Source organism: Pollachius pollachius (genome assembly GCF_949987615.1).
Source record: "Pollachius pollachius genome assembly, chromosome: 16".
NCBI lineage: Eukaryota > Metazoa > Chordata > Actinopteri > Gadiformes > Gadidae > Pollachius > Pollachius pollachius.
Window position 1 is genome coordinate 15,965,585 of NC_136949.1, and position 20,835 is coordinate 15,986,419.

The 20,835-nt window shown below is 43.1% G+C and overlaps 1 protein-coding gene across 1 annotated transcript; it reads right to left on the reverse strand.

Annotated features, from left to right (window-relative positions):
* Positions 1–11,431: 11,431 nt before the first annotated feature.
* On the reverse strand, positions 11,432–19,479 carry LOC307088105 (kunitz-type protease inhibitor 1-like). The gene is made up of 10 exons (XM_079753901.1): positions 18,963–19,479; positions 17,702–17,862; positions 17,324–17,459; positions 16,068–16,238; positions 15,602–15,637; positions 15,247–15,375; positions 15,008–15,058; positions 14,758–14,928; positions 14,406–14,459; positions 11,432–13,377 (listed from the first exon to the last, which is right to left on the reverse strand). Exons 1-10 carry the CDS (start codon positions 19,339–19,341, stop codon positions 13,193–13,195), a joined length of 1,473 nt encoding a protein of 490 aa, XP_079610027.1. The 5' UTR covers positions 19,342–19,479; the 3' UTR covers positions 11,432–13,192.
* Positions 19,480–20,835: the final 1,356 nt, after the last annotated feature.

The following is a 20,835-nucleotide window of genomic DNA, read 5'->3' on the forward strand; positions in this document are numbered from 1 at the left end:
CTTGTGGCAAAGAGTAGGGGTTTCCCAAGTGGCAGTTGGGACGGTTCAATCTGGCCCCCCTAATCATCCTCCTGTATAATTGGCTGACTCATTAATTCCCTCACTCTCCACCTCAAGCTGGTGTATGGTGAGCGTTCTGGCGCAGATTGGCTGCCATGCATCACCCAAGTGATGTGGTGGTGAGTTAGGTCCCCCCCTTCACTGTAAGCGTCTTTGAGTCATTGAAAAGCGCTATATAAATATAATGAATTATTTATTATTATTATTTATTTTACTAGTCAGGCAATGTACTGGAGCGTAGTGTTTGTGACGGCCAGCTTGTTGGTTCTGTCAGGGCCAGTATGAAAGAGAAGACATACAGAGTGTTGGTGAGTTTTTCAGGCTGGCTGCTAGTTAGGTAGCTTATCATGTCGTCATCAAGTTGCAGTGAATATTTAAAAAAATCATAAAATAAAAAACACAAGATATAGCAGCGCTATATAGTAATTTGGGTACGATAAAGGCTAGGAATACATAATGGTAAAGGAATACGTGACTGAATTCACGTATAAGACACGAGTAACGTTATTATCTTATGCAACCCATCCACCTGGTCTTAACCGACATACTCATTTGGAATCAGTAGAACATTGATGGACGCCCTAGCGGTGATTGAAGTCAGGAACGAAGCACTGTACCATGTCGATGAGAACACTATATAAACTATATGAAAAATAAGACAAACACGTGTTCATGTGGAACAATGAGGTACATTTTTATTCGGAATCCCACCACCCCCCTGGTCGTAAAAAAACGCTTATTTAAGACACAGCACAAAATATTCTTAACATTCTCTGAAAATTGGTTCTTGTTTCCTGTCATAGGAACTTGACGATGGGATAAGGAACATTGATGGTGACAATAAGCTTAGATTACGTTGCTTACGAGTTAATGTGATCTATATGTAAAGTGCACTTTACACAAACTCAGATGGATTATCACCTTAATAGTGCACTTTGGGTATTTACGAATTTATGGATAAATGATTCAGCTGGCTTTTACTCCAAACCATAGCTCTCTCTTGCCATTCATAACGCAGCTGAGCTGCCATAAATTAGCTTAAAATAGGGTCCATGGGTTAGAGTTAGGGTCAGAATTTCCACTAAGCGACCCAAGATTCTCACAGAGCAATCCCAAGATGCCCCCTGGTTGAAATGTGTAATGGTCAAGTTCCTATCCCTTGTCCACGAATTTGGTTTAATTTCCAGCAACGGCTTGTTGCTGGAAATTAGCAACAAGCCGTTGCATTTGATGCTCCATTGAAACCCATCAAATGCGTTTCAATGGAGCATTTGATGATGCTTTTTGAACCGTTATAATGGACGTTCAAGCAGATAAACTTAGAATCGAGCCTTGCGGATACAAGCTTTAGGATAGTTTCAGGTGGTTACAACATAAATGGGCAAACAGCAGGCCTACAGTTTCCCTGTATATGTCATACAGGCGGCTGATGTAAATAACCTGCTGAAGTGGGGAAAATTAGGTCAACAAGGCGTTTGATCCAGTGAACTGTTTAAGACTGAACCATTGGAAAAAAAATTGAATAGCTGTATGCAGTGCTTGCAGCTTGGAGGATCCCCTGCTGTAGGATCAATAGGTCTAATTAGTGAAGCTCTAGCTTGATGCTCCGTTTTCCCTTCGATGCATACCTCATCCAATATCCACAAAAATAATCCACCAGACCACGACGTGAGGTTTAAAAGGTGTACTTGTCGAAAGCAAAATACAAAAATCCTTTTCCACAACAAGGTTATGATTAGAGGTGAGCGATAGAAAGAGAGCGAGAGGTCAAAAAACTGTGTGGCTCCATGCTTGTTATCCTGACAGTCTGTCACCGGTAGTTAACACAATTACGTTCCTCTCACACTTCAAAATAAAGTAACTAAATGTGCGCATACACCAAAAATATTGCAAGTGAATTTCAAAATAAAATTCTATATATTCGAAATTAACACAATTAACTATTACATCATTTCACTTATGAAAATCCAAACGTCATCATAAAATATGAACTTAAATAAAGCAAATAGGCATTTAGGCTCCTACATTACCGGCCCCTAATTGTTATCAATTTCTTTGAAACATTTACCCAAATAACTCACATTAAATTAAAGGAGCGTACATGGTATGATACATGGGTCATTCCTACTATTCGGTGCCATTTCAGTCTGGTAACTTTCTATCAAAAACTTTAAAATGTTCCATGATTTTATCTTATCATCTGAAGGAGGGCATGTTAAATTATAAGAAAAATATATTGGTCCAGCTCAGGATATTATATTTTAATAATTTTGACCAAATTCTTCACACCTAACATAGGCCAAATGTCCACCCTGTTACGGGACATTCTCATTTCTATTTAAAAATGATTTGAATTCGCAGCTGTTCTAAAATGTACATTTTCTTAGAGATATAATGTCCCTTATTTAACCCTGCAAATGTATTTTAACAAAAACTCATAAACAAGCATTATCTTGAGAAAAGACATGTGTTATTTTAGAACACAATGTAATTTCAACACATTTCTTTTAGTATAAAAAGGAATTTTAATGGGATTTGGCCCATTTTTTTAGTAATTTAATTTAGTCAATTTACTCCCTTTAAGCAACCACAAAGATATACATATTTTTTGATGATTTCATTTAATTATTATCAATAAACACACAGGTAACAGGGTGGACAGAAGAGTAACAGGGTGTACAGGACGTAACAGGGTGGACATCACAATATATATTTCATGAAAGAAAGGCAGTTAATTTACCTTAGAACATTCACATAAACATTGATAATGTAAAAATGATCTTCACTAACAACCCATTAATGAGGATAACTGCCCCAAACCTATATAGCAAATCAGCAACAGCAAAATAACACGCCCCCCCCCCCCCCCCCCCCCCCCCCCCACACACACACACACACACTTCAACCATCAAATGTACTGCACACCCAAAAGAAACATCAGGAACATTTTTCAGTCTTTGACCTCACAGTTGTTTTGGCAACAGCAAACTATTTATCAGACCAGCAACCCAGGTTTTCTAGGAACTTCCACACTTCCTTCTCTAGCTGGACAGACCTCTTATTCAAAGGTTGTGGCTCTTTCATCAGGCACACAATCTGGTCATCTCTGTACCAGCTAATGTCCTCTCGTGGACCTGGCCAGTAGAACTTGTTGATCCCATTCTTATGCATGCATTTTACTCTTACATCTTCTTCAACTTCCAGGATGATTCCTGGGTAGGGTTCACCATCATATTTGACAATGCACCACTGCCCAATGTTTTCTTTCATGATGGCCTCAGGCCGTGAAGGCTCTTCAGTGCACTGCAGGCTTGCCTCTTCTCCCAGGCTCACCTCCTTTATCCCATAGCAGGCACAATCCAGTACACCTTTGTCTGCCTGACAAAGGCAAGTTATGTCCCGGTATTTAATTGTCCCTGGAGAGAAACTGATGACTTGGTGGATTTTCATTGTTCCTTTGACAGGAACAAGTGGGGGCGCTTCCATCATTTCCTGCACTTTCCTCTCAACATCTCCTTCTCCCACAAAAACAAGTTCCACCGAAGTACCCACGCTCCTCAACTGGTGGAGCATAGCCTCTGCGTTGGGGATATCTCCTCCATGGCGGACGATTTGGTCAGCTGATCTTTTAAGGGTACCCCCGACACCATCTGGAGCTCCCTTTCCATGGCTGGCCTCAAAAAAGTTCCAGCTGATATCTTTAAAGCCTTTCTTGAAAGGCTCTTTTGAGATTAGGTAAAAGTTTCCCTTCTGTTTGTATTGTGTAGCTGGGCCGTCACTGAAGACATGAAGGCGATTAATCAGAGGGTATCTCTCCCTCACCATGTCTAACACAGGGTCGAAGTGGGCCCAGATAGCTGGGGGATCGTGCCGCCTAGAAGGCGAGATGGAGCAGAACGTCACTGGGGACTGCTCAGCTGCAGTGTACAGCACTCCTGTATGTAGGGTTGCTTGCTGATGTGACCCTCCAAAATGGACCGATTGAATTTCTTGAGAATACTTACAGGAGTAGTTCTCACTGAAATCTACATGTAGTAGTCATTCGTTGTTCCTCAAGTTTTCTCTGAGCTGTCTGTAGGCCCCGTACTGCCACCTGATATTAAAGATGTGTCGCCTAAATCTAAACAGCCTGTCATGAAATTCACTTACAAGTTCATCCTCTGTTGTCATCACATTTTTCTTCACAGTGATTGTTGACCTTTTCTGGACTTGTAGGAGGAGTGTTCATTGACTGAAAGGTCGTCCTGGCTCTGTCATTTTTCCTCAGCTTTCTCTTTCTTTCTCGCCATTTCTTTCTTACTGCTCTCTTCTCTCTTTCGCTTAGGTCTGACACTTTCTTTTTTCTCCCTTCATCAATGTCCTTTCTCCACCTCTCCTTCTCTTTATTGAGGTATTGCTGCCGTCTTTCATGGTCTACATCCCGACGAGCCCTGTAGCGCCGTTGCTTTTCTGCGGCAGACAACGGCGCCATTCCCTGATAATTACATGCAAACCATTTTTAAAAAATCTTATGGAATCTTATGGAAGTATGGAACAAAAAAGGCATAATAATGTATAAAAAATCCAATACAAACTGGAAACACTTATTCATCTAGCCCTCTTACATCCACCCTGTTACTATGTGTCCCCCCTGTTACTGTGTAAAACAGTAACAGGGTGGACATTTTATGCTAAATTTAGCTATTACTACTCATGTGATGCAGAAGAAGCTAGCTAATGTTGACCACTGAGGAGGATTTTTAACATGTTTTTTAACCATATTTTCAAAATTACAAAAAAGGATCACTTTCCACTATTTATAAGCATAACAGGGTGGACATGTTATGCTTTACTGCATCAGTCAAGCTTTCTAAAACATTGAAAAAAAGGTTGATTAAAGAGTGATACTTACTCTGCTTCTTGTAGATGATTTCTCTCCAAAAAGTAATGTTACTTGTTGAGTCATGTGACTAGAGGGATAGTCGGAGGGGGGTGTTCAGGGGGACTTGCATCAGAGTAACAGGGGGGACAGTCGATTCAGGGACAACATATTTTAAATACTTAAAGTCTTAAAAATGTTTTAATCATAAAAAATAACATTTGGTAAGGAATATTATAACCAAAGCTATACAACAATAATGACAAATGTAGAATTTCTTTGATTTTTATTACTTATATTTGTAACTGAAGTTGAGCAAACACGATTGGGGACATGGAAGTTTAGTTGTTTGTGCTAAAGTTGGAGGAATTATTTTAAATGCAATTAATCCTGGGGACATACTGTTGTGTTCTACGGTAGAGGGGGATTAACTATATAAGATGAGCTTTTAAAAATAAGTATTGGCCAATTTTTACAAAAAATATACCATATTAGGCTATGGGGACTCAAATGGCACCGAATACTAGGAATGACCCACATGTTATGTTAAACACAAACATCAAAAGAAATTCTCTTCTTGTTCTTCACTCCATGACATGAGGACTTGACTTCAGGACAGTCTTTAGAAAAGTCCATTATTGTCATCCGACTCTTGGAGCAAACATAGCTTAGTTATCGGGCAACAAATCTCATTGGTCTTGGTCTTGACTTTAACCTGACGGACAAAGCCTTTGAAAAGTCTCCAGGATCCTCCCAAGAGGCCATGAATTTCTGGGAGCATCGTTGGCGTTCTTGAAGCTGTGTCAGGTACTCCTTGCACCAGCGATTCCAGAACACGTCCGAAAGATACTGGACCTGCGGTTAGCATATTGATCGTCCTTGTTGAATACTCCTGGAGGTAACTCGGGCTTGACCTTGAGTAGGTGATTGGGTGTTACGGCCTCTAAATCGTTGAGGTCTGAAGATGGCTTTGTGGTGGGCCTGCTGTTTATGACAGCCTCAGCCTCACACAGCAACGTATGGAGACCTTCTTCATCCAAAAGTTGTTCCTTCACGTGACGTTCAGAATCTTTCTCACTGAACGGATCAACCGCTTCCAGCTTCCTCCATGGTGCGAACCTGCTGGAGGATTGAAGTACCACTGAACACCTTTGTGTTGCATTTTGTTTGCGATCTGGCTGGAACTGCATTCTTTGATGGATTTCTTCAACTCACTGTCAGCCGACCGAAAGTTGGTTCCGTTATCCGAGTACATATCTCTGACTTGTCCTCTTCTGGCAATGAACCTCCTTATTGCGTTGAGGCATGCATCAGTGTCAAGAGAAGTTGCAACTTCTAGATGCACAGCTCGTATGGCGAGACAGGTAAAGATGACACCGTACCTCTTTACTTGCACCCTAACTCTCTTCACTAGGAATGGGCAGAAATAGTCAACGCCAACTCGCGTGAATGGAGGGTCATCAGGCAGAACTCTGCATGTTGGTAGATCTGCCATGAGTTGTTTGCCAGCTGTTCCATGTAACTTCTTACAGACGACACACTTGGACAGGGAAGTTCTGATGGCTCCGTTAGCTCCGGGTATCCAGAACCTTTGACGTAGTAGAGCCAACATGTGGTTCCTTCCGGGGTGAGCTGTAATGTCATGAATGTGTCTCAACGCAAGCCTTGTGATGTATGAATGCTTTGGCAGGATGGCTGGCTGCTTAGAATGATCTGGCCTCGCCGCTCGGCTCAACCTTCCTCCAACCCTCATGAGTCCTTCTTGAAGAACTGGATTCAACTTATAAAGTGAGCTACCTTTCTTCACTCTCTGATGATCCTTCAGCATTGTCAAGTCATCCTCAAATCTTTGTTTCTGACAGTACTTAACAATTTCTGTTTCAGCTTCTAACAAATCGTCACTCTGCTTTCTCCACATAATTTGTAAGGTTCCTTTCTCTTTGCTTTCAGCTCTTTAAGCAGACTTTTCAGCTTCAGAAGCCAGGCAACAGCACGTTTGAGCTTTGTCCAGGATGAGAAGTGGCTCATCAACTGGTCCACTGGTTCCCATCGGGCCACCAGAGAAACCTGAAGAGATCTGTGTCTTCATTGCTGACTTTGATCTGGTGGAACATGGCCTCCACATCAGCCATAACCGCCACACTCTCTTGTCGGAACCTCATGAGGACCCCCAGTAGCGAGCTCGTTAGGTCCGGTCCCTGCAGGAGTTGCTGGTACAGCGATGTTCCTTGAAAGCTTGCACCGCAGTTGAAGACAACACGTAGCTTTTGCTTGACTTGATGTCTGACTCCGTGATGAGGCAGGTACAGGTTCTTCCTTCCCCTGGCTTACGCTCAGCACCGTTGAGTTTCACTGCATAACCCTTCTTGAGAATGTCATCCATGAATGGAACATATTCCTTATAAAACTTGACATCGAGAGAATCTTTTCTTTAGGTTCAAAGCCCATTGCTCCGCAATCGCTCTGTTGTTGGGCATGCACAGGGACTTGCTCCTCACTGGAAGACAGACGCTGTAATGATCATTCACGAGTTTTGAAGATTCGGACACCATGTTGATAAACTGGTGATCGTCCTTGGACATTTCGATGTCTTCTTCTTGTCCTGCATCAGGAAATTCCTGCTTGAACTGCAGCTACCAAAGCTGTTCTAGCTTAGCTACTGAGATGAGATTTGCTGTGATTTCTGTCACTTTGTTTGCTTCCATAGCATCACTTCCACCTCTGAGTGGTCAGTTTACTGTCCAGCCTAATACTGTCCTGACGGCGTATGGTCCATCATCCATGCTGCTGATCACCTGTAACGGCTCCATTGCCATAGGAACGTTAGCTCCTATGAGTAACCCAACCTCTGCTTGGATAGTCGGAAGATTCACCCTTTTTAAGGTAGGGCCAACAGTTAATGTCCTCTTGGCGGGGAATATTATTCTTGGTTACAGGGATGGTTTTTTGTGAGAAAACCTCAGAAGATACAAAGTCAGGAGAGTGACGCCTGTCAGGGCTGTAGTGCCCGAAGCGCACCTGGCTGCCAGTAGAATACGGGTCAGGTTGACGATTGGGTGAAGATGAAGGTGCAGAGGAGTAGCGCCCGCCTGGGCTGTGGTGCCTTGAATACCCTTGAACCCTGTTAGTATGAGGATCCTCTCGACGATGTGGTGAAGATGGATGAGTAGGTGAGTAGCGCCTGTCGCGTCGACCAGGAATGTATCCGAGATGGGAATGACCACTGTGCGACTGATTGGATCTCTGATGGTAGGCAGCGAAGGAGTAGGAACCATGGTCTGGAGAAAAAGATGGAGAGCAGCGATGTCTGTCCCTGCCACGCTCACCCCTCTGTTCAGCTGAAGGGTGGTACTCACGCTTGGAGGCTTCAGCATGAGGAGTACGATGACTAGCAGAATGGCTATAGTCTTGTCTCAGTTGAGTAATTTGAAGCCCGAGGGCTTGAACATCTTTTGAGAGCTGCGAGACAGCATCCATTACACCAGCAGATGGATCTGGACGAGGGCTTTCATGCGCGGTGGAAACCATAGCTAGAAGTGGCTCACCTTGTGGTGTGGGAGTGGCACGCTGTGTGGTTGCATATGATGAAGCCGGTGGAGAAAAGAGTTTCAAAGCTTCCTGTACACGTTCCCATTTACATGCAACGGCTAAGGCCACCTCCAGTGTAGTTGCTCCATGCTCATGAAATTTCGCTCCAAGAGTGGGGTCTAAACCAGCAACAAATCTTCTGAAGCGTTCCATGGCAATAGCTGCATCCTCATAGTTGGGGAATGCCTCCAGAACCAGTCTTGTGATTTCTGCAGCAAAAACCTCTAACAGTTCCCTGGGCAAACGCTGTTGTGCATTTACAAATGTCTGGAAGTGCAACAAAAATTCCTTTCTCCCAAAAACATCATTAAGCCATCCTTCATAGTCTTGCTGCACATTTGGTGATAAGGACAGCCAATATGCTAGTGCATCTCCAATAAGGCGAGTTGGAAGTATTGTAACAATATCAAGCTGACGTCTGTCCGCACATGCCTTAATTGCCAGCTCCAATCTCACTTTCCACAGAGAAAAACTTTCTTTGTCCTTACCCTCTCCGTGGAAACATGGTGGCAATTCCATGCGGTAGTGAAACAGTCTTTGTTTTGTCTCACTGGGTCGTGCTGTGTGCGTTGGCATTATTAGCGAGCACCTCGTTGTCCTCAATCTCCTCAATGACGTCCTCTAATGACTGGAGCGACATGTTGAAAAGTACTATCCAACTCAAACAGCAGGGCGAAAAAATAATAATCTTCTGTCCATTTATCAAACTGTCCAGAGCAGACACTCGTTCGTCATGTAACAAAAATGAAATAAACGTACAGGGTGCAACACCCTCTGTCACTTTTCGCCCTCATGCTAGTTGAATGCCTTGGCCAATTAAGCGGAGAGTTCTCCCGACACACATTCTGAAGAAGCACGCACGGAGAGCAGAATTCTTGTTGAGAGTTTATTCTAACAGTCCAGTTGACTTTCCAGCAGTTCAAAATGAAGGATTACAAATACGGTTTACTAAACAATATGAAAGTATTTGAGTATGCTAATGCGTATGGGTATGCGTATGCGGTCGGAAAACTGTTCCTTCTCCGCCATCTAACCTGATACAGTCACCGTCAATGGGCCAATTAAGCTCTACACAGAGGCACGTTGAGAGGGAGTGGCTAGGGGATTACGGTAACACATGCAGGTGAGTCTTAGGTGAATAACAAAATATAGTATTAAGTACATTGATTCATGCTTATATTAACTGAAATCATTTCTCATAAACTTAATTACGAAGAATTATAACTTAACTAATAATGTCAAGACAAAATGCTGAAAACGTAATTATGGCTTCTACAGCGTTATTCCCTTCTTTAATTAAGCCCAACACGGCAACACAGTATCTCAAGTGCTCGGGGAATCTCTCCAATTGCTCACCCCACTCAACTGTCCCCCCAAAACAAAAGATGGGCTGGAACCAATATCCTGTCATCACAACACATATGTACCAAAAAATAAAATAATCAATCCCAAAAGTACAATGCAAATAAAAATTAAAACAATGCAAATAATGCAAACTACAAGGTTACAGAACTAACGCCAATTTCCACTTGAGGCTAAAACCCTGCCATCAACGTAGTTCAGCCGCGCCTTGCTCAGGCTAGTTCAAGCCAGGCTTACATTATCGTGGATTACGCGCGTTCACGAGATATGTAACCAGGCCAGAACCGTGAATGTTGAATCATGGATCAAATGTTCGAAAAGGACCGAGCGGGATCTTTTCCAGAGGCGGACAGAAGCTGCTTGTGGAGGTCTATGAGGAGCATAAGCATATAATAAATCAAAAAGGGAACACCATAACCATTAATAAAAACAGGGAGGCCGCCTGGCAATAAAATCACCGATTTTCTGAATGAATAAGTAGTATTAAGTGTAACATATTTATATCCAATATTGTCCATAGAATTCAGGAAGATAGTCTCAAGGTCGTCCGGGGTTCAATCCCCACCTAATTAGATATTTAGGAAGGATTACTGGAGAAATCTAAACAACTTTTCACGCCTTTTATTTTCCATTTCTTTGAATATTCTAAATTGACTAACCATATTATTTATCTCAACAGAGGTGGTCTCGGCTGCCTTCCGAGAAACTCACCTGAATGGAATTCATGTGGCTGACAATTTCCCATGCAGCAGTGTCTTCATTTCACAATTTTCGTGTTCTTGAAGAAAGTAGTTCAATCCGTGTCGCTTTTAACTCACTTTATTTGTTAAAGTATTTCGGTATGGTAACTATGAAGCAAAAGGAGGGAATTGTATTTAACACGCGTGGAGAGAAATACCGCAGAGCTACCTTCCACTCTCAACGGGGCTGCCATATGTCTCTGACCTCATCTGACTCCCGCTCCCCGTTTGTATCAATTAGGCGTGGCCTATGTGAAGTAGGCGTGGCCTATATGACATTGGCTCCGGCTTCCTCACCTGTCTAAAGGTGCTGCCATCTGTGGCTGGAGTAGTAATTGCATCTTATATGTTGGTTCTGCTCCCCTTGTGGCTATGTATTGTAATTACAGCTTATATGTTTGATCCTGCTTCCTTGTGGCTATGTGGAGGTAATGCAGCTTGTGTGTTCGATCCTGCTTCCTTGTGGCTATGTGGGGGCAGCTTATGTGCTTAAAACACGTAACACTATCAGTAACATTAATATTTACATTAACTTTACCATGGGTTTTTGCAAGTTATATTTTGGTTCTGGGGATATTGTAAGACATATTTATTAGATAAAAAGTCAAATGCTTAGGCCTAATTTCTCTGATATAAAAGGAAATAACAAAAATGAGCCAACGCCAAAAATTGAAGGACGTACTAAGGACGCGAACTCCCTTCACCCGAATCACAGGGCAAATGCTAGACCACTCACCCAACTGCTAGTTCACAAAATCGACCGAATACATAGAATTAGATAAAAAATTGTTGAGAAAATATCCACGATAACAATAGAGAGAAATTCATTTAATCATTTTATTTGCATAATTTAATCTTAGACCCTTAGTGAAAATATACGCTGTTTGTACTTCATATATGTACATTTATGACAAAATTGTGAGGACTAGGATTGGCGGAACCTTCTGGTACACTTGTTTCCGACAGATGGACTTATCTGAAACACCGCTCAAGTAAGACAGTTAGCCTGGTACCGACCAGGTTAGTTTGGTCGGATAAATTGCCATGGTTACTTAGAGGAGATTCCCTTAAGACATGTTAATGCAACTCTACTGAACTCTAGCTAAAAGTAGCGAGGCTTTGCGAAATAAGCCTGGCTTTGCCCTTAGCTTGGTTGATGGAATACCCCTATGGTTTACAGTGTGTGTTTTCACGCACACATATGTGGCGCTCGCACTGTCGTAGCCTATTGTCTCATTGGTGGGCCAAATTCTCTTGGCGGGCAAAGCTGAGAAAGGGGAGGTAACCTTGCCCCTTATGACAACATATGAGGCTTTGATTTTTCAAGGCGGGGCAGGATACCTAGTGCTCGTTTTACACCTAACGCCATTTCTAGCCATTTGGGGACCATAGAGTGGCGAAGTCACGCCCCTTCCGGTGGAGCCCATGGGACCTATGAGATCGAAAAATATGAATAGGTTTCCATGGAGAGAAAGTCATTATTTTCTGGTCCCAGTCTTTATATGCCCTGGATTACACATATGTTGTTTGTGATGTGCATTTTTCATGCAAAAAAAAAACTAAAAAATATCATGTCGAAGTTTGATAATGTTAGGTTTTGTGTGAGGCCGCTTTGTGAACTACAGCTTGTCGCTTCTTTCGACGCGAATGATATACGTCACCACCCACACTTTGAACTCCGGTACAGACATGCCCATCTCTCTGCTCCACTTCACGGGATAGAAGCATCGAAAGAGGTGAATATCATTATAAATCGGGCCATGTTGAGTGTTTCAGTTATGCCGATGGGGGGATTGTTGGTCTTGTCCACGCCAGCCGCAGGGAGCGTGAAAGACTACATGTCTCATACGAGACATGTAGTCTTTCTCATTGCGTTTTCTCTACAGCCTTTAACTGAACAATTGCCCAATAAATGGTCAAACTCTTGACATGAAAAATTATCATTTAAATCGCCAAACAACATATGTGTAATCCGGGGCATATAAAGACTGGGACCAGAAAATAATTACTTTCTCTCCATTGAAACCCATTCATGTTTTACGATGGTTGGTCCCATGGGCTCTACTTCGCCACACTATAGGCAGGCTAGGGGTACTCATTAATGTTAGAATACCTCATAAAGTGACATTTTCATGCCATGGGACCTTTAACACAAAACGATCTATGGATGAATTGATGACAAAACAACACAAAATGGCATTAACAACGAATATTAGATTATTTCAAACATATTTACAATAATATTGTTAAAAATTCATCCTATAAAAGCTCATTCCCATTTCTCAAAGCATCAGACTGTCCATAACCTTTAAAAACACTAATTATAAATATATCATAAAACAAAACAAAAAAAAAACACAAAGTGTTGTGAACAAAACAGGTGTAAGATGTCATGTTAGCTGGTGCTACATACTGTTAGCCCGAAGGACTGAGAGAAGCTAGCGTCAGTGCTCTCCACTGAGATTCAGTTTCCACAAACTAAAAAGCTTTTGAATAGCAGTGACGCCCTCTTCTGAATACAAGTTGGAAATGTGAGAAATAGTGTGAGTGTGAGTTTGTGAGTACGTGTGTGAGTGAATGTAGGTCAAACAGGTTTGGTGGTACTGCGGTACACCACAGTGTCGTCTTCGCCACCGTCGCCGGACAGTGGAGGCGCTGTGGCGACCGGCTGGTGGGCGCCCTTGTAATGTCCTTTCAGGAAGAAGAAGGCCAGCACCGCCAGCAGTGCCAAAATGGACACCGCCAGCACAATGGCTATGGCGATGGAGCCTGAGAGAAGAACATTAAACTGATAGTGAACATTAAACAGTGCCAATGCATGTGATGTGCGCAATATCCTGCGAGCATGCCGACATCCTAATGCTAGCGAGGCTAATGAGCGAGCATGCCAAGACTGAAGTCCCTGGGCCACTTTGAAGCAGAATTGTGATCGATTGTATGAAGGAGCGGATTGTTGTTTTTTTTGTTTGGATGCGAGTTATCGCACTCCGTGTCACCAAAGAGGTACTTAACCTTTTTGTAGGCCTTCTTACGCATGGTTTCTAAACATCGCCTTCGGAATGGTTGAGGTCAGCGTTTTTACTCATTTGACATCCTTTATAAAAAGTAGCCCGGTGAGCACCTTCAAAAGTGGTCATTTTAAACTGAACCTGTAACGCCATTTTGTTAGCTATCAAATTTAACTTTACAAATGACCTAAGGGGTATTTACCTTGATTGTGACAACCTTTTTGGCCTCTGAGATTCTCTAGAGTGGACTTGTGATTTGTTTAACAATGGGACATTTACTGCTGTAGTTCACAAAGCGGACATTTACATTTACATTGTATTTTTTGCATTATTCAGCTATTTTTAACATTATCAAAAACAAAATTATACCATAAGGTCGGGCAGTATTAAAGAGTATTTGAACCAAATTGTTGGCTTAGGGGTCGGTTTCAACAAGTTTTTAAAGGGTTCCAAAACGTTCAAGGTGCAGCAAAATCTATCCAAATGGACGCAATGGGTCCTTGAGGCAAAAATACTTATTTAAAAACTCATTATTTGTTTTCTAAATAAAACACACTGGAAGCACAAACAGTGTTAACCTTTTCCACTGTACCCACTGGCCATGGCCTTCTTGCACAAATAATTGTCTATAAATTGGCACAATTTGCTCAGCCACTTCATGTGTATTTATCCATTTCTTACCGTTTGCATATGAGGTGGTCCGTGATAGGTCTTGACAATTTAATGGTACACTAAAAGGTTAAAATTGGGAACCCCTGACCTAAAGTACCAGAAATCATACTAAAGTACCTGAATCACTCCCCTCCAGCTCCTCAAACCTTCCCGGGGCGAAGAGGGCCGACCCTGTGGACGTTATAATGAACACTTTATGAACACATTTATCATCACTCTATCAAGATCATTTAAAATGATTCTTATAGAATATTCATCCCAAAATACAGTCTGCCCATACTGCTATGTTAGCACCATTCATTTCCATGTGAATGCCAGTTTAGCACATGCTAATCCTATGCTAGCAACACACCAATGCCACGTTAGCACCATGCCAATACTTTCCCATGTAAGCGCTATTTGAAATACATGCCAATGCTCAATAGCAGTATGCTAATTCTACACTAAGCCCTGTGTTACTCCTGCTCACTTGTCACGCCATGGCAGCTTTTCTCGCATTTGTCCTTCGACTCAAAGTGGTTGTCGTTGCCGTGGCAACCGCTGTAGATGAAGGGGTGACACTGCTGCTGGATGGGGTTGTAGTACCAGGCCGACTGGTTCTCATAGCAAGGACCTACTTCGGGCGGCTCGGTGCAGAATGCTGAGCGGGAGAAAGGGACGGGGTTATTAAAAGAGGCAAAGAGAGAGGCAAAAATAATGACTCTGAACAGAAGACTTACCCAGGTGGTCGTCAAAATTCACTTTCAGAAGACTGGAGAACGTCTCATTGACTGGGGAGAGAAAACACACAAATACATGGTAACACACGCACGATAAGTTAACACATACAATACTATAGGTATTAGATGTATAAAGACTTGTGTTAGTGCGTCTGTGTGTGTATGTCTGCACACATATGCATGCGTGCGTGTGTGGTGGTCTGTGCATGTCTGTGCGTGCATGCGTGCGCGTCTCTCACGCTGGGCGCAGCTGGACTCGTCCGATCCGTCGGTGCACTGCACCTGGCCGTCACACTCCTGCGATCGGTCGATACAGCAGGTACTCGCACACTCAAACTCAGCGTCCCCACAAGGGGCGGTGCAGTCCTCTAAAGTGGAGCCACACACCAGTCAATACACTGCTTCCCCAGAATCTCCCCTTTGTAACACACTAAACAGTCATATCACCGTCCTAGCGGACTTCTTGATGAGGTCATTGCATAGTTTGTAGGACATTGCTTAGTGTCAGTTATATAGCCAATCAGGATCAGCTATACCAGAAGGGCTGCGGTGTCCATTGTTTTAAATACACTGAATGATTGATGTTTAGCTTACCCTTGCCTGGCAGAGTAACAGCTCTTCCAGTGGGTGCTATGGAAACAGAACATCGCATCAACATCACATGTGAATAACACAACCTATTTATAAACATTTATGTTATGACCTAAATGACTGCGATGTGTCAGAGTGTGAACAGTGAAAGATAGAACAGTTGAATTACTGCCGTGTATACGCCGTGGGTCTCTACTGTTCATATTTAAGGTTCTGCATAGGTTGTTCAGGTTATTAACTAACAAAAGTTACTAATTCAGTGGGATCGGGTGATCTTTATTACGTGGAAATGATGTGTCATACAAATGAACATATATGTGAACCTCAACAGTTATGTCATGAAACAACCTGAAAACTAAGCAAGAAAAACTAAGTGGAACACGCTGGTGACGTAAAGGCAAATAGTGTACCTAAGGCGGATATTCAAGGCTGAGGAAGTGTCATTTAACCTTAAGTGGGGTCGAGGTACCTTTGACGTTGGCGCAGGCTTTACCACACTCCTGCTCAGACAGGAAGTTGTTATTGTTTCCTTTGCATCCCCCATAGATGAACTCCTCACAGCGGGCCGTGGCGGCGTTGTAGTGCCAGCGAGGGAATCTTGCACGACACAGTCCCACCTCCTTTGCCACCAGGCAGTACACTGTTGGCACACTTTATCATTAGAGCCATCTGCGTGTGATGGTGCAGTAGTAACTTACTAACTTAAGTACCTAATTTAGGCCTGTGACCAATTTTTCTCCTACGTTGTTGTGCATGACCTTCCCACACATCATTTTAGCCCCATCCACATCCGCCCTTATCATAAATGTCCCAGTGAAGTGCTGAGCAGTAATGTACTCATGTCCTGAGATTGAGAAACACTGGTGTAGTGGTTTGTCTGATTTCTGGGCTTCTTAGCTGTAGACATCCTTGGGCAAGATGCACAACACCCTTCCTGCTCCTAAAAGATATTTATCTGTATTCACTGTCTAACCATTAGTTGGTAATGAACGACATTCATCTGAATTTAGTCAGTCGCTTTGCATAAAAGTGAATAATAGTATCAAGTTATTAGTTTCTGTTGTCATGGTGTGAATAGTATAAAACGCACTACTATCATTACGAAACAGCATGCATGTCTGTACCTGCGGTCATGTCTGTATTTGTGTGTTCTTTTAAACTGCTGGAAAGCTGTAGTGGGATGTGGTCTGACTGGTTCGCTGGGTAGACAGAGGGCTTACCCCCCCTTGAGGGCCTGCTCACACCACTTATAACCAGTACCAGTATTATGAAGTTCCACTACCAAACTATGGGCTAACAGAATGTTCACTACCAAACACAGAGCTACCGGCCTGCACGAATTCCTTAAACCTAACCAACAGCAGTTTCACTACCAAACCCAAAACTACTGGCCTGTTCCACTGCCTTAAACCTAGCCAACAGCAGTTTTACTACCAAATCCAAAACTACTGGCCTGTTTCACTACCCTAAATCTAGCCAACAGCATGTTCACTCCCAAATACAAGACCAAGATCATGTTTCACTACAAATACAAAAGAAATGCTACGTTCTACTGCACAAGACTAAGCTACCTCCATGTTCCACAACCAAACCCTTCCACTGTTCTACTTCAGTATCCTTGCCTCCACTTCCATGAAGCCTTTGATAAAAAAAACAGTACTATTTTAAATAAAATCATCTCAATATCACTTCATTAATGAAATTACATATCCCACGTGGACTCACTGTCAGACTCTTCCTGGTTCAGGACCTGGATGTTGACCGTGGCGTCGTCTGATTGGCCTTTGGAGTCGGTGACATGCAGCTTGAAGACGTAGGTCCCGGCGACCAGGTTGGACACCAGCAGCTTGTCACCAGTGGACTGAATCAAGGGATCATTCTACCATTAGAGCTCCCCCCTCACACACATTTTGGAGGCACTACATGGAGCCTCTCCAAATGGAATGGAGATGTAAAAAACACACTAAAGACTGTGTGTGTGTTTGTGTTTGTGTGTGTGTGTGTGTGTGTGTGTGTGTGTGTGTGTGTGTGTGTGTGTGTGTGTGTGTGTGTGTGTGTGTGTGTGTGTGTGTGTGTGTGTGTGTGTGTTTGTGTGTGTGTTACCATCATCTGCACGGAGGGGTTCCCCTTCTTGATGCTCCACCCGTAGCTGGTGATGGTGGCGTCAGCCGGGGCCCGGCTCGCCACGCCCCTCAGTGTGACCTCTTCCCCCGGCCGGACCACTACGTTGCGGCCCGCCACTGCCAAGGGGCCCTTACTCTGCCCTGGAGATACAAGCAGCGGAGTGAGAAAGGGGGGCCGGCACTAACGGCCAATAAAATAAGGACTCCGGGGCCCCAAAAGAAACAGTACTAGAGGGGGCACTAAAATAAGCAATACATGGGCCCCACAGAGCCAGGACTAGGGGCCCTTAAGAGACAGTATTAGGAGCCCCACAGACAGCACTAGGGACCCCAAAGAGACAGCACTAGGGGACCTAAAGAGACAGCACTAGGGGCCCAACATAGACAGCACTAGGAGCCCCACAGAGATGCACTAGGAGCTCTAAAATTACAGCACTAGGGGCCCCACAGACAGTACTAGGGGCCCCACAGAGATAGCACTAGGGGCCCCACAGAGATAGCACTAGGGGCCCCACAGAGACAGCACTAGGGGCCCCACAGAGTCAGTACTAGAAGCCCCACAGAGACAGGACTAGACACCACTAAAGACACAGCACTAGGGGCAACTAAAATAAGGAATAGGGGGACCCTACAGAGACAGCAATAGGGGCCCCACAGAGACAGCAATACAGGCCCTAGGGAGACAGCACCAGGGTCCCCGTAGAGACAGCACTACGGCCCCAACAGAGACAGCACTAGGGGCCCCACAGGGACAGCACTAGGGGCCCAATAGAGACAGAACTAGGGGTGCTAAAAAGTCAGCAGGAGGGTATAAGAAGGAATGAAGGGGGCCTAAAGTGCCATGAATAACAAAACCAAGAGCCCTCAGACACAAATCTGGCAGGTGTTCTTCAGGAATAATGCATTATAATTATACAATAATATGTTATCCTGTACTTTTCAATGATACAGATAGCTGTAAGTATGTATTTTTTGGTTGACAGTTGACTCTTAATATACATATTAGTAAGAAGAAATAAAAATACATTTCCTTTCTAATATAGATGCACATTGAACTCAAGTATTAATATTATCCTCAAGAATGTACAATTTCTCAAATAATGCGTTGACAATGACAATCAAAAACAAATACATTTACTTCCTTATATAGATGCACAATGAACTCCATATTATTAATATTATCCTCAAGAATGTACAATTTCTCAAATAATGCGTTAACAATCAGAACAGTCCCGGCTCACCTTCGGCCTCGGGCGCATCCAGGTGCTGCTGGTAGACAGAGTCGAGAACAAAACTACTGAAGCCTTTCTTTCTAACGAACCTGCAGGCATAGCCCTTCCTGTAGAGGCAGTTGAAGAGAGAGCAGGTGCTGCTGCCCGAGTTCCTCTCATCCAGCAGCACTACATTACACTGGGCCAGCAGGCAACAAGCTTCCACACAGTCCTCGGCTTTCGTAACCTCCGAAGAAGCGATGAGCTCTGCGCCCCTTTCCACAGAAGCTTGAAGGTCGACAACAAAGTCTTCCTTGCCGTTTAGGAACTTTGCGGGACAGTCTTGTGCGTTGATCACGTGCAGGGTTTGGATCAGCACCACCGACACCAGTCCAATGCGGAGCCACATACCAACAGTTTATCTATCGGCTCTCTTTAAGAAAAAGCCCAAAGAGGCCTAATTCCCTCTCTCTCTGTCAGATAATGTCACCCGTAGTGTGTGAAAGTATGACAGCGACAGGAGACAGCAGAGATAAATTCTCAAACGATTGTACTTCCGGCTTTGGGTGTGTCCCTTTACCCACTGACGTCACAGCCATCAGGGTGACAGGTGTGTCATACCTGGAAAATTCCCAACGAGGTCTGTTCGATATTTTCCCCAGGGGTTGGATGTTATAGTATCACGATTTATTTATTTTTGATTGGAATGTTAAATATTTTGCCCATTCGCTTTCATGATTAAAGACACATTAGTGTGTGTGTGTGTGTGTGTGTGTGTGTGTGTGTGTGTGTGTGTGTGTGTGACTCCTGTATCTCTGCTGTCTCTCTGCTGTGTGTGTCACACACACACACACACACACACACACACACACACACACACACACACACACACACACACACACACACACACACACACACAGGAAAAGAGAGATTTGGCTATAAATATATTTATGTACGGTTTTATGTTGTTATTGTATTGCCCTTTTGTATCATTAACAGTTGTATCTTTTTTTTGTATTATATTTGGCTGTTTATGTGCTGTGTCACTGTAGATGGCTTCTTTAGTTTCCAATGTCGTTCCAAAATGCAGTCCAATGATCTGTTCCAGAGTGAAGTTCTTCAAGTTGGATACTTTTATTATAGTTTGTAGGTTAAATCAGATGCTATACTGTTGAATAAACAAATGGTGTGTGCATGTGATAACAGTTGAAGCACTGTGCTCTTCATGGGCCACACCCAGTACACCCACACCTCCATTGAATTCTCCTGCTCTGCGAGCAAGATAACTCAAAAGTAATTTATCCAGACAAACAAACTGCAAAATAAGATAAATTCATAAATTCATAAAGTTAACTCATTAATAACGAAATAAATAGAATTCTGGCTCCTAAATAACGGATTGGGGATGCAATATGGTAAATACTAGCTCTGACCCCCAGAGGGCACCGACGTCACCGTTATGAAAAAGAAAGTCTGAAAATGTTTTATTCTTTGTTTATTCTTTGTTGAACATATGGGTCGATTTAGAATCAGGTGAGGAAATACGAATCATTTTACTATAATATTGCTTTTCTATATAACTCATTTGTAACTGTCATGCCTGCACATTGAGAATAGCAATCCTTGTACGCGTAATTCATACAAACATGGAAAGATATATTTCGATTAAAAATGTAATTAATGTTCAAATTGTTATTATATATATATAGGATAGCCTTACACATTTAGAGAGTTTCTAAAACTCTCTCAATAGCTATACTAAAACTTCCCAGGTCCAACTTGCTTTGAACGAAGCACAAGTGACGTCTGTTACCGGAAGTGACATAAATGAACAGGCCAATCACAGTACGATATAATATGCCGCGGAATCGTCCAATCAGGTTTATGTTCGAGGTGCGTTGTT